The sequence below is a fragment of the Malurus melanocephalus genome, unplaced genomic scaffold (assembly GCF_030028575.1).
Source record: "Malurus melanocephalus ecotype Western Australia unplaced genomic scaffold, MMel_1.1 scaffold_20, whole genome shotgun sequence".
Lineage (NCBI taxonomy): Eukaryota > Metazoa > Chordata > Aves > Passeriformes > Maluridae > Malurus > Malurus melanocephalus.
In genome coordinates, this window is record NW_026623252.1 from 1,722,385 (window position 1) to 1,736,843 (window position 14,459).

The 14,459-nt window shown below is 40.5% G+C and overlaps 1 protein-coding gene across 3 annotated transcripts in view; it reads right to left on the reverse strand.

Annotated features, from left to right (window-relative positions):
* Window positions 1-10,530: 10,530 nt before the first annotated feature.
* MYL1 (myosin light chain 1) overlaps window positions 10,531-14,459 on the reverse strand; it is a 17,509-nt gene continuing 13,580 nt past the window's right edge. For 2 of the 3 annotated variants that reach the window (XM_057389809.1, XM_057389811.1), the window contains exons 3-7: window positions 13,742-13,885; window positions 12,790-12,963; window positions 12,213-12,290; window positions 11,682-11,734; window positions 10,531-10,917 (exon numbers count right to left, since the gene is read on the reverse strand). In XM_057389809.1, coding sequence (XP_057245792.1) covers window positions 11,706-11,734; window positions 12,213-12,290; window positions 12,790-12,963; window positions 13,742-13,885 — 425 coding nt within the window. In that variant the 3' untranslated portion in view covers window positions 10,531-10,917; window positions 11,682-11,705. The remainder of the gene's footprint in view (window positions 10,918-11,681; window positions 11,735-12,212; window positions 12,291-12,789; window positions 12,964-13,741; window positions 13,886-14,459) is intronic. The other variant, XM_057389810.1, reaches the window with a different exon arrangement.

Below are 14,459 nucleotides of genomic sequence, written 5' to 3' on the forward strand. Positions count from 1 at the left end.
TTTTTTTTTTTTTTTTGAGTTCTGGTTCCCTAAAGTAGGCAGTTTATGATTATCCTGTGCAGGGGCTTTCCAAAGGATGGAGGTGTTGTTCTGAATGTTACCCATCGCACTGCGCCAATTCACACACACTGAGGAAAGGTATTACTATTTTTTTTATTCTAGTTTGCACAAACTAGAATAATGTGGTAATGCATAAAAGTCTGACTCTCCATTCATCAAAGCTTTACATTATTTATAGGCTTTMATAGACAAAGGCATACATTTCATTAACTAACGTCTTTATTAATTAGTACTCAAATCCTTATTTATTAGTTATATCTGTCACTTCTCATGCTAATTAGTTCTTATGTGCACTTCTTCCCTCYGTTTGAGTCTGAAGTCTGTTTTGAGTAGCTGGTTAATGAATCAGTGGTCACAATCTCCCAGTGTCAGAATTACSTTTCCCCCAGTTACTGCAATGCWCWTAACTRTGCTGATTAACAACTAAAGAAAACCCAGCACTCAAAGTTTTACTCAAGCAGTTATTCACATGTTGGAGGGCTCGATATCAGAGCAGGCAACACTTCAAGGAAAAGCAAACCACTGGAGGTGGGRAGAAGGATAAAGATTTAATAGTCTGCTCCYAGTTCTTCATCCCTTTGGCTSCTGAGGTCACCCTGCTGCTTGGGGSACAGYCYGACAGAGGRTATTCTCCCAAGTCTCCAGCTGTTTCAGTGTTGTGAAACTCTCAGGAATTACCCTCTAGAGTCGTAAGATGACACAGAAAATTTAAGCAAAAAGGACGTTTTGACTCTTGATGTCTGTTGAGAAATAAAATAAATGCTGAAAAGGCTCAAAATGCAAAGCAGATGAGACCAGAAGATATATTTCAAAACCTCATCATTTTAAACTAATACTTTATTGGGAATTAATTGTATAAAATCTGTTGAGAGAATGCCTGTGGTTTGGGTGGTTTTTTATATTGATCTATAGTCTGAAGCTGTTGTAAAGTTTTTTAAGATATATAAAAAATATTTTCAGCTGCTATGTTCCTACACCCTAAGTCAGGAGATGGCACTACAGGAATAGCTATTCCTATGGATGGGCCTGTTTGAAAGCAGCAATGCCTCTCGACAGGGGACAGTGTTTTCAGTGCAACACATTGACATTGCACAGAGATGCTTATCTGTACTTACAGACACAAGCACCTGCATTATAAGACAAGTTCTAGCCTGGAAACTTGTACAGTTGGTTTTTTTTTTTTTTTTCATTTGGGAGTCTGATCTCATTGTATCAGAGTAGGCAGGAGGGAACCATACAGGAGCAGTTGAGAGGGAAGTAAAAAGGAGATTGTTGGGAATTACTGAACTTGGATGTCTGGAGGTAAAATAGGAGGCTATGCTTGTGAGGTCCTGTTGGGTACAGCCTCCTAGGAAGTGCCTTCCTTAACCTGGTGTAAGCTCCCAGATAAACCCAGTAGCTTGGCATAGTTCTGTTAGCTAACAGGATGCTGACTGGAAGATTATGGGGCATTCCTGAGGATGCCAGGTCACCCCATTTAGAGTCTTGGCAGCTTTGTTGTAGCAAGAAAATCTGGCAGGACATATCCCATCACCCATGCACAGAGTGAAGGGATAGCAGAGCTGAGAGATGGTAGATCTTGTCTTAAATCACAGAAAAGTAAACTTCATCCAGGTTTCAAGTATCAGTGTATGGGATCAGGAAATGCCATAAACAGAGAGTGTGAATCAGATTGACATTTGGAGCACCATTTTTTGGGGAAGAAGCGTGGCTACAAAAAATTGAACATTAAGTACATTTTTTTTTTTCTTTTTAATGTACTTGCAGAAAACAGAGTAGAAGCAGGGCACAGAGTGAAAATACATTGTTGCTCCTTAGATACACTGTTTCCAGTTCAGGATAGTGCTTTTCTTGCAACAGCCTTATGGTTCTTTACAGAGACAGCAGAGCCAGGGTTAAGTGGCGGTGCTGTACCCCTTCCTAGCCCTATCTGGTTTCTGCACCTCTGTTCCCCCTGGAGACACAGTCACAGGCTGAATCTCTAATTCTTATTTTCCGCCCTCTGCTAATGTTCATCTGAGAAATACGTGTTCTACAGACATGAAGACTGTACAAGTATATTCAGATAAGAACAACATATAAAAGGAATTATCTCTGGAAGATGAGACAATTTTTGCTGTCTTTCATTCCCACGGCGAAATAAAATAGTTTTTAAAGGACTTGAGCAAACAAGTCTCATTGTATGCATTTTTTCTGTYAGATAATTCACCTGCAACTTTCCATGTGTATTCCTGAGCTGGGGTATCATTAGTCCTCTTATGCCTTCAGTAACATCTGTTGCTGTGGGTGTTCTCCAGGGATAGGCATGTTGGATTTTGTTTTGATAACAGAACTTAATGTGAAAAACTACCAGTTAATGCAGCACTTGGATGCAACTGTCCTAATTTTTCTGAGCTTTTACTGTCATGTGCTTACCTTTGAATAATGTTTGCTATCCAAGGTACAAGTCTTCTTGAATGATCATTCATTCTGAGGAGTTTCCCTGAGGGCTGTTGCCACCATGTATCCCAGCCCTGAGCATGGTTTCTGACAGATGGCTGTCTCTGTATCTGGATAATGGAAGCTCCTGTTCAAACAGCTGTAATTACCTGTGTTCCTGTTTTGCCAAATGTGGTGGTGATACTGTCTGCAAAGCCGAGATGCAGGATCTGACCAGAGGTTTTGCAAACACAACAAGGGACAGCACTGGCCCCTCTCACAAAGCACTTTATTTCCCTYCTAGATTTTCAGTCTGTGGTGCAAAGAGGGAGTCCAATTGTTCATGTCCAGCATTTGTGATATGAATAGCCTAGAGGTTTGGTTTCTGAGTAGGTTATTTAAAGCTGATATGCTGCCTTTTTTCAAGAAATACAGTGCCAATTTAACATGTGCGCCCATCAGGGGACCTCCATGTTCTTTATCCAACTTTTTTTATGTTGGCATTATATTGCAGGGAGAGCTGGAATAAGATGCAGAGCTCTCAGCTTACTGCTCCYTTGATACGTGACTCTGCTTAGTGTGCCTTTGCATGGGGTCACACAGTGTCAGTCATGTGGATGTGACAGAGAGAGACAAGCAGCAGCTGATGGTTGTGTCTTCAAGTGGGCATGGGTCCCTGGTAACCCCCTCTCGTTCCTCATCCTGGCAGAGCACCGCAATGTGCTCTCACTCTCAAACCACATGTAGGCACACAGGAGAGCCATCTCCTTCAGTCAATGCCTAGAAGCACCAGAGAGATTCCACAGTCCTCCAAGGCCTGTGTGTGAGGTCCAGCAGTAACTGGGAATCAGCAGAAAGAGGCACGTGGGAGCCTCATGAGCTGAGAATGTGACTTGACAGGTCTGAAAGYGAGGGTGGCAGGTGATATCTCACCATGGCACAGATTTTGCTTTCCCTGGGTTTTCCAACATGAAATGTCAAACTAACACGCTGGAAAAGCCAATCTAGGATGGCCCGAAGCATGTGCAGGCATGTCTTTGTCTGTTAGATAGCTGTCAGCAGTTTCCAGCATGCAGCAGTGCCAGTTTGGAGCTTGACCATACAYGCTGCTCAGTAAATTGTTTCAAAATCACTTCTACCAAAGTTCAAGAAGAGCAGCAGTTTCAGGGAGCACTTTCAGTGAAGATAGAAGTTACAGACTGAAGTCCTGGTTTCCTCTGTGGTAGAATTTGTTAAGTCTGATAGCAAAGAAGGAAGYTTAAGCTACTCAGGTGTTCATCAGTCTGCATTCACTTTAGCATATGGCACGGGTAAAAGCTCTCAAAGAGGACTATGAAGAATTCAGATTTTCAGTGAAGTTTGTCTCTAGATTGGTTTTGTCCTATGTAAATCAGCTGCAGACCATTAAAAAAAGTGCTTGATTTTTGAGCAACATAGATTAGAGCAGCATTTGTGAATGCAAAAGGCAGAAAAGTAATTTGCTGAACACAACAAACATGAATATACTTCAGGTGTTGTTGAAGGTTGAAAGCATTGCATGAAACAGGGCTGCACAAGTAGGACATTATCTCCCAGAAAAGGGGTCCTCCCTTGATGTGTTATAAATATTATAGTTGTGTTAGGATGAAATTATACTTCTGTACTTTTTGTTACATTAGAATCAAATTGAGTGGCATCCTGTGTTGTGGTATTAAATATTTCAAATAGTGTTTTACAGCATTGCTGTGCAAGCAGGATCGATGCTTACAGTTTCAGACTTCACATTTGTTAGTGGTTTGGTATTTAGGAGAAAGCTGCTCCATTTGCCTGATTTAATAGTGCTCAAATGATAAAGACAACRCTGAGATCGGCACTCATGAGCTACTTTTTCTTCAGAAGTGCCAAGTATCTTTGAAACTAGGGTTTCCTAATCCTAAATTCTGTAGTTTTTCTGCTCTTTTGACACTTTTTTTTTTCCAAATGTGCAGAATACATATGTATCATTTTGTGTATAAGTAGCTGGGGTTTGGATACAGTAGCTCTAAGGAGCTACTCTATTTCCTTCAAGGTCTTCGGTTGAAGTGCAGCTTAAGTCAGCCATCACCTAAAAACATTCCCACCAGTTCAGAGTTCATGGTGTGAAAGGAAATTGAGAGGTGTGTATTTAAGCTCATGGTACGGGCTCATTCTCATGTTTTGTAATAATTGTTAGGTAGTGAGACCAATAGCTTTTTATCAGCTGTGGTTGGATCTGTTAGTCCACGCAAATAGAAATGCATGTTTTCTTATCATCCGTTTATTAAGGGGTTGAGAGAGAATTTGTCTGTGTCTAAGAAAGTAGCACCAAATTTGGCAGGAATAACATGATGGCAGCTACTACCAAACTGTGTAMATTAATGTAATGGGTTTAATCGGAGGGAAGAAGGATTTCTTTACCAGGTGCTTTGCTGCTTTTAAGAACATGAATTCGGCAAGCACTACTCTTGCCCAGGGGTAGGTGTTGAGCTCAGAGAATGTAGGAAGGCATGCTGGGATGGCTATATTCCTATTCTGGTGATTAGCAAGGCTCCTTTGTGACTGAGGAGCTGTACTCAGCTTGCATAGATACTGTCCTGCCTTCCTTGCATTCCCTGTTTCACAGCCTTAGYGGACTTGCTAAGAAGGTAAACAGTCCTGCTCTTCTGAAAATRTGTTCTTGCTGTGTGGCCTTCATACCACATGCATGTTCAATTAGGTGCTGGGTTTTATTCTTGTTCGCCATCAGGGTGAGCAAGAGGTGCAGTAAGGGCATCAACTTTTGCTCTGAGGATCAGGTACGGTCCTGAATGGCAAGGGATAGACTAGAAGAAACCTTGTAAGTTAAGCAAAGGCAGAAGTGTKTTATTTGTTGTCTTCTAAAAACCAGCTTAGATTTTCAAATTTTTTAGGGGTGTTACAGATGAGAAACTCTGAATGGAAACCACTTTTTAAACTAATGAGGCAGTTAATAMGYACATGTCATTTGCATGAAGGGGAAYAACTTGAAAAATGRTAGTGTTCAKTACAGTATGGAGTAAMAAATATGTCTGTTTTTGTCTCACAAAGAGCCAAAGAAAATGCCTTCCTGAGCAAATAATCTGGAGAGCTGATACTTAGAAATATAAARAAGAATACTTATTTTGGTTTTGTGTCTCTGAGTTGATAAAGCTGGGGAATTTAATAGGCTAAGAAGAAGCCCAACCTGTGATTTCAGGTGCATATGGTATGACAACATACACAATGTTCTCATTGTTCCTTAAATGATAGAGAATCCTAAACTGGGTAAAAAAAACATTGGAAGCAATAAATCCCTTTTACCTGGAAGGAGGTGTATCTTTCTCTTGTTTTTGCTGGTTTTGGAATTCAGCAAAGCATGTGTTTGTTTGAGCCCTGGAAAAGAGTWCAGTTAATGGAATTGGAAAGAATTGCTTCTATTCAGAGAAGAGACTTTTTAGTGAGTCCTAAGTATCAGGAATTCTGAAAAACAATCTAGAAACTTTGCTTACTGGATCTCTACACTATTTTATACGTTAATGATAGGATAGATAGCAATCCCTTTTTAGCAGCTATTTTAAGGCTTTTTCAGTCATAATTTCTTGTAAAGTTTTAAAATTGTCCTGCAGGCTCTCTGTAGCTTCTGCTCCAAGCATTTAATACTAAGTGGTGGCTCCCAACACACTAAACTTACTGCAGGGTGGATGAGGGTTAAGTTCTTATGACWGGCTAATTAGTTAGGCTCTAGGAAATGAAATACCACCATCCTCAGCGTAGCTGTGGGCATGTTGAGATTTTTAAAAAAGGACTTAAGCAATTCTGCCAGTTCCAGAAGGACTTTGAATACAGTAACACTTATATCATGGAAAGGAAAACTCTTTTTTAAAATGGGTTGCATTGCAAGGCTCCTTCCCTGCAGTGCAAGGATTCTGTGGCTGCCAGCTGCAAATCTGCATGAAGTGTGAATCAAGTTTCAAGACCAAAACCCCCAAATTATGACTGGCTTAAGTGCATGAGACTTGTTTTTCCCCAACTGTGACATTTCTCTGTGCCTAWATGCCTTTCATCCAGCATAAGACTGTRCTCTCCAACAAAATAAWTAAMGCATGKAAACKGTGGAGAGATGGTGAAARTGAATTTTTCTGTTTAAATGTATAATCTCAAATAGTTATTATCATTGCTATTACTTTTAACCACTGTGAATAATACTTGAAATACTTTTCATGCTGCTACGAAATACACAGATATTTTTTATTGTTTTTATCAATCTGCCTCATTCATTTCTTAGTACAATGCCTTTCCAGAGGGTTGGCAGTAGCCTTTCTTCTACAACAAATAGATTGATTTAGGAGTACTGCTACCCATTATTGCTACATTGGAGCAGAAATGGTAGTTTATGAACTAATCTATACTATCCTCCCAAACCATAGATTTTGRTAATGGAAAATTCAGTTTAATGCTSTAATAAACCATGGTCTGATAYGTACTGTGCCAGTTAGCCTAGAATGTGGATGTATTTGAAATTTGATATTTTCAGCAACATTTGAGACTTCATTTTGAAGTAAATGTAAGTGCCTGGGTAAGTGAAAGCATTGCATTTTTTTGTTATAAAATAAGTAACAGGTTACTAAGGAAATATCTTTTGTCTGTTAAATGTCTGAGCACTTCCTTGTATCCCTGCAAAAGTCAGCTTCCCTGGCATAMGAAGGGAGTAGATTTAAATCTGTGGGAGGACTGCACTGATAATAAGATAGTGCTTGTGTGGTGGTTTAAAACCAGCTGGAAATTAAATTCCAAATAAGCAGCTCCCCTCCCGCTGCCCCCTCTGATGAGAAAGGGACAAAGGCAGAAACAATAGGTCGAGATAAATAAAGCAGAAATAAGATGAAAAATTAACAGCAACAGTAATGATAACAGAAGTATACAAAAGAGAGGGTGATTTAAACACAGAGACAGACCAGAGTGCTGGTCATTGACTATTTTCTCTGAGAAAGAAACAGAACAGGATGGTGCATGCTCACCATTTTTTCCCCCCCTGAATGAATCGAGTGGTGTAGAATAGCAACCTGGTCATGTGCACATGGCTTTAAGCTTCACCCACTTCTAGACACCTGCAAGCAAAACTGGGACAACTTGGAAGAAGAGTGCTTGAGTGTTTTGTGTCTGAAGTCTGAGATTTGCTTGAAAACRTGCTGARGTGGAACAATAGTCCTTGTGATAATGGTATGCAGTGCCCAAGACTAGGGAGAATGTTGATAGAGTGAAGAAACAGTTGTTTCTTTTAAGAGATGCATCTGTGTTTCTGATACTCAGCTCCTGCATGTAACAGGTCTTTCTRTTGACTACATGGTTGACCCTTTTGGGTGTAGGATACCTTCAGAGAAGAGCACTGAGTAGCAGAAAATAGCCTCTGCCTTTTCCTAGACAGGGACCTGGAYCCTTGAGCAGTGCTAGTTCGGGACATTGTCCCTCTTGCAGTTCCCTGCTGTTTGAAATCCATTCTACTCTGCGCATGTGAATGCCCCTCTTTCAGGAGCTTCTTGGCTATCCCTGGCCTGGCAGAAGCAGCCGTGAAGAGATGTGGCTAACTCAATTAATACAGCCTCTGTCAAGAGCAGGATTGCATCCTTAGACCTGGTGACCACTTCTCCTCAATCCTTTTGACACTTCCACCAGCAGTTTTGTAGGCTGCCTGCTCCCTGTGCCAGTTGCTGGCTCTGGTGCTATGTACCAAGAACGGGTGTTTCACAGCTTGACCTTCCTCTGGGAATTTAGCCTTTAGGTCCCAAGGAGTTAAACTGTCAGTTAGGCTGAGTAGTGGAAAGTATGTTCATTAACCATGTTCTATTTAAAATACAAAGCAAATGTAATGATGGCAAGAGGTGTCAGATGACAGGGACTGAGAATTGCTTTTTCTATTCAGAGCCTGAACAGATGCAGTCTGCYTTTCCTTCCTCAGCTGCTGGGGTCTTCAGTCCCTCTCAGAGGAGTTGGTGATGCAGAGCATTTCTTTCTGTATGTGAACATAAAGTTTAAGAAAAAGCAGCCTTTTGTGCTGAGCATTCCCCAGGATCAGAGCTCTGAGTGATGCTTGTTTTACTACTATGGAAGCAGTAGGTTGAAAAAAATTCAACCTTTAAATGGCTTTCAGGCAAAGCCAGAGGTTCCTCTGCTGTCCTACAGATGAGGCACCAAAGCTGATTAGGCATTTCCAAACTGTGCTTTCAGATTGGGTATCATTTGGRTGGGATTTTTTTATGAAATTAAAGCTGATTTGAAGACAGTTTTGTGTATTTCTTGAAAAAGCCCCCAAAAAACCCTGATCATTAGGTTTCCAAATAATCTTGTTTGTACATTTTCAAAATGGATAAATAAAAAAGTTTATGTTGAAGCTGTCACTAGCTGAAAAAGACTAGTAGTATATAAATTATTTGTTATTCTTTACAAATGACAGTTGTTTAAGATCACCCCAAAATACTTTTCTTAGGAGAATGTGAACATTTTTTCTGATTTTTATCTTAATTTGGGGTGGAAATTTTTGAAAGTTACTAAAAYCGTTGGATAGTAAAAATCCATTCCCTGTACAGCTCTATGAAATACTTTGAGGCTTCAGTTTAAGAGGAAAGGAGTATTCTCTTTGTTTTAAATCTGTTTTATCTGTAACGATTACTTATACTTTAATTTTTGAGGAGTGAGAGTAGTGTAATTAGTATTACCTTAATTCCTTGCAATTACAATCCAGAGAACTGTCAGCCTAGTTATGTCTCATAATCTTGCATTTTGTTTTAAACAAAAATATGAATGTGGACTTCTAAAAATAGCCAGTTTAAAAATCTGTCTGCTTATACAATGATGATAAGTCATCCCATTTTGTTAATTGTCAGGCCTGAGTCACAGATATTTTAGAAATTAGTAGAACTTGCAATTTCAAAAAAAAAAAAAGGGATGAAATGTTGTTTAGGTTTTGGTTTTTTGTTTCCCACCAAGACCCACAGTTTCTTGGAAAGAGAAATTGCCTGCAGCACGGGTGTATAGGCAGGATGTTGAAGAACAACAGGGTGTATAGCAGTKTCTTGAGTTTGCTTATGTATCCCACACTTTTCTTGACTGCTCTTTTAGAATAAAGGTAAGTAACTCCCACTTTTCTTCTTTCTTCTATCCAGAGTTTTTTGCATTGTGAGTGTAGCAGCTGCTAACTCTTTGTACGTGTAGCTAACTCTTTGTAAGCTACCTTCTGGCATAAGTCTCTGGGCAGGGTATAATTCACAGGTTCATTTGGCCCTATGTACYAGGACGGTGAGGGTTTAAATGGGAGATTTTTTGGAAGCCTCAGAAAAGAGGCAGCTGTTGTTTGAATGGCTGTGGTTTATTCTGGTGCCAGCCACCCCCGCTGCACCTGTTGGCACTTGAATTATAGTCATTTYGTGCATAGCAACTCAATAAGGCAAGGTAGGATTTTAATAGCACAGGCTGATACCCAGATGGGGTTTAAGGCRGTTTCATGAACACTTAAGGAAGAGAGAGAAGCTACATTTAAGGGCAGGGATGTAACAATACTTCCCTGAGCAATAACTATTCCCACTTTCACAGCAGAAAGGGGAGTTGGCCTCTACTTGCCTAGTGCCAGCTTCCAGTTGCAGAGTCTTTCAGGGTGGCTGTAACTTCTGCTCTTTCTAGTTGTCTATAAAGCTGTAAATAAAGGCAGCAGGTAGGATCSTTTCCTAATAGTGCTGTGTAYCTGCTGTTGCAGCAGTGCCGAGGASATTTTGCTGGGAAGAGTGGMTCTGCAAGGTCCCTTGYRTCAGGGTCACCCTGTGTGGTTTTGGGTCTTGCCAGCTTTGGAGTTGTTCTGACAACAGATACCAGGTCTCTCTCTCCCAAAACGGTTGTAAGTGCTCATGTTGGCGGTAGTGCCCTATTTGCTCCTCCTCCCAGACCTCAAACAAAGAATTTTCCATTCAGATCAAGTAGAGTGACCTACTGAAAATGTCTATATTTCTATTTTTTAATACAACTTTATTTTGTGATATGCAGTATACAGGAAAAATAAATTAACCGCTGAATGCTGCTTTGAATGGGTTTGAACAGATTTAGAGGGGAAAATAAAAGACTTTATAGCCACCAAGTGACCACAGGGATTTATTGATGCTTTATTTTTCCAAGAAATTACATTGTTTTAATGCAAATAACATGGAAAGAGATGGCTGGGATGGATGGACCCTGGATGGTAGACTTTGTTCTATGTAGTTTGCWTTGGTAAAAGCTCAGGTTTTTTTARWGAAAGTGCAGTCACCTGGAGGTGATACCCATGCATGTGTTGCTGAAAAATGGTAGGGTTGGAGTGATATCATCCAGTTCTATGCAGTTTCCATGTTGATGGTGACAGACTGAAGCAAGAATTTCGGGCAAATCTCTAGTGCCATCTGGTCTTTCTGAATTCGGCTTGTTCTGGGAAGGAATGGAAGARTTGTATTTGAAGTCAATGTCGGCTGAAGAAACACTTTCAAAATTACGAGCTGAGCCCTTGATTTCTGTTTTGAGGTGCTTGTTTCATACAGGAGTTGGGAATGTGTATTTCTTTGGACAGAATAACTGACAGTTCAAATAAGCCCACAACTGTTTGCATTTTAAAGACAGCTGCTGCTTTGGGTTGGTTTTTTTTTCCTTTCTCTCGACAAAACAGCATAAAGGTTGTTGGGGGGTTGGGGGTTTTTGTTGTTGCTTTTTATTTTCCTCTACTTGTATTAGAAGTGCTAAATAATTTGATACTTTTGAAGCCCACTTTTGGTTATTGATCATGACTGTRACAATATTCTTCTTCAGATGATTATTTTGTTTGAAGAGCTCTTCTCTGTAGCTCACACAAGTATTCAGGYTRCTYTGTCTTAACAGAAATCTACAAACTATTAGGTGTTGCTTTGATTTCCTTTTTTAAAAAACATCATCTCAATTGTTCTTCTAGGATAAATATCTCAGGCTGTCAATTTACATTGTGTTTGAAAAATCTACTAATTTACAGGGTTGTGAACAAGAGCCAGGAACCTGGACTCCTGTTATCTTTGCTTTTGGACAAAARTCTTGTTTATTCTTTCCATTTTACTAAGAAAACATTGTTGTCACATTGGTTTTGTAGCCTCTGTTGGCCGTGGGTATATAGAAGCCTTTAAGCATAGCAAGCAGATAAATTCAGTATGCAAATGAAAAGAACATACCGTTTGGTACCTGGAGAATTCCTCTTAGACAGACAGGATGTGCTTTACAAATGCTGTGGAAAAATACASATATGTTGTTAGAAGGAACAACAAATGTTACATTGGGAAAAAACTCTAAAAATAACAGCTGTTAATGAGCTGATGGCATTAAAAACGTGCTCCTGGTCAGATTTGATCTGGTAGAGTGATAGAAARTTTTAAGTGTTTAATRTTTTACAAATCAAGCTCTCTTGTTKCTTAAGTGTGATAGGACAGTAGCTACTGGGAAACAATCACTGCAATTGCTCTACAGAAGGTCAGAGCCAAGACATTTGGCATTGACCAAAACAGCCTCCTGTGCTGTGGCTGAATAAAGTATTTWGCATGGTATGACTGCGGGATAACATATTGCCACAGTTGTTTTCACACTTAAGTCTTTTGACCTAACTCAGCTGGAGCTTTGTCTGATTTTCCTGAGAAGCTAAAAGCCCACTGTAATGAACTGTGAGAAGGAGGAGAAATGTAGGATGGATGTTGAGCTCTTGCACCTACCCTCATAGTTGATGCAGCCATTTGAGTCTTCCTGACCTTTCATGAGTTCGTCTACTTCTTCTTCTGTCATCTTCTCACCTGAGAGTGGAGAGAACTTGTTTCATTCTTCCACACAGAAMTGAGGCTGAACCCTACAGCTTTTCCAAAGGCTTTCCTTACTTTTTGAGTTAGTGAAAAAAGACCTAYATATGACATGAGCTTAATTAATTTTAACTTTCCCTAGAAGATGGAGACATATATGCATAGGTAAAGAAACTATGCAGCAAATCCTCTACTTTTGTCTATGTGTGTTAGGTCACTGAGATGTACAGACTTTTCGCCCTATTCAAATAACAGGCACTTTTAATATCTAGTCTGAATTTAGATGTCATAATCCTAGCCTTTTCCTTTGGTCTTTAGTAGAAAACCCAAAACTCTGTTTGCATTCTTCGTGGATTCCCARTTAGTAAAAATCAGAGTCTTGTCTGACTTGGTAGCATCCTATCTCTTCAAAGTGTTTGGAGTAGCTTTCCTCCCTCTCTGATGCCTTCAATCAGCAGCAGTTTTCAAAGTGCTTGCAGAGAGGATGATCCCTTACCCAGGGTAGCCAGCACATGACGGAGCTCAGCACCCATGACCGTGCCGTTTCCTTCCTTGTCAAAGACACGCAGACCTTCAACGAAGTCTTCAAAGGTGCCCTGATCCTTGTTGTTGGCAGCTGCTTGCAGCATGGGCAGGAACTCTTCAAAAGTAATCTTCTTGGCATTCATCTCTGGAAAAAAACCACCAGTTGTTACATGCTAGACACTTGTATGTGTACTCCTTAGGCACATTTGCCCTCAGATGTAGGAAAGCCTCTCCTACCTTATTTGCACAGCTCTTTCTAGCCTTTAGTCTGATCTTTGCTTCAAAAGTTGTTTTTACCAGGCCAGAGGGTTTGAATATAATTTAGCCCATCTTAATATGGTCCTGCATGACTGAAATTAGGGATCAACGGCTTCTAGGTGCTTGTAATAAAGGAGGGCACAATAGTATTTATCCTTTTTTTTTTGTCACTAAAAGGGAGTAAAAAGAAATAAAAAATGGCTGCAATAATAAATGGCCAACATATGCCTCAGTGTGCCCAAATTTGTAGCTTTGGGAAGACCATTCCAGTCTGAAATATAGGCGGGTTTCCAGTCCCAGGGCATGTCTTGGCTTATGCGGGAATTCCTGGAAAGACTTGAAGAGCTGAGTATCACTTGTTAGAAATGGACTCACAGCTCCCCAGCAAAGGCTGGGCCACTAATGGACTGTGAGCAACAATGAGTGTGTGTTATGCCTRCACCGAGTTGGCCAAAATGGTCCTTGCTGAGAACTCTCCATGTTTTCCTTTATTCCTCATCAGCATCATTCTCTTCCAAAGAAATTAGTGAAATACCATCTATGGTTGTATAGTCCCCCTCTCTCCCCATCAGAGCAAAAGCTCCCCTCTCTCCTGCTGTGACTATTGGTGTTGCCTGATAGCTGTTCCCCAGTCCCAACAAGCCCAGAGACTRTAGGGCACTTACCCTCTTTGCTGGGGTTTCCTAGGATCTTGTTGACCTCTGCATTTGTAGGGTTCTGCCCCAGTGCCCGGATGATATCACCAACCTGGCTGAGGGTGATCTTGGCATCACCAGTCCTGTCAAAGAGGAGGAAGGCCTCCTTGAAGTCTGCAAGRGAAGAGCAACATTGAGCCAGGCAGTTCCATATTGACAAAGATGTGAGCTTGTTGTCTCCTGGCACTGTTCCACTGACTCCAGGGGAGTTAGCCAGGGGAATCTTTGGCCCACAGTCCCAACAAAAGCTCCTCCCCTCTGACATTTTGGTTTCACTATTTTTAAACTTTTATATCTACCTTTCATATCTTTCCTGGCTCTAATAGCCATCAATAGCTTTGCGATTGACCCCACAGTTATTTTGAGGACAGGGGAAGATAAGTTCCCTACCAATATTATCATTCAAGAACAGATTTCTTCACACGACTTAGCAGCAGATGGTAAAAATGTTGCTATCCACTCCACGTTATCTTCCAGAGAACCGGAACTGTCAAGTGCCTRGCAGTGCAAAACCTCTGTGTGCTTCAATGGGTTCTGCCTGCAATGCCAGCATCTCAACAACACAGTGCTAATAGGAAACTTGAAGGTGGATTTCAAATGCTTTTACTGTTGTTTTGCCCTTAAAATTGCCTTACAATGGGATTCGTAAACATTTTGTTCTCTCTTCTTTTCTTTTTTTTTTTTTTTT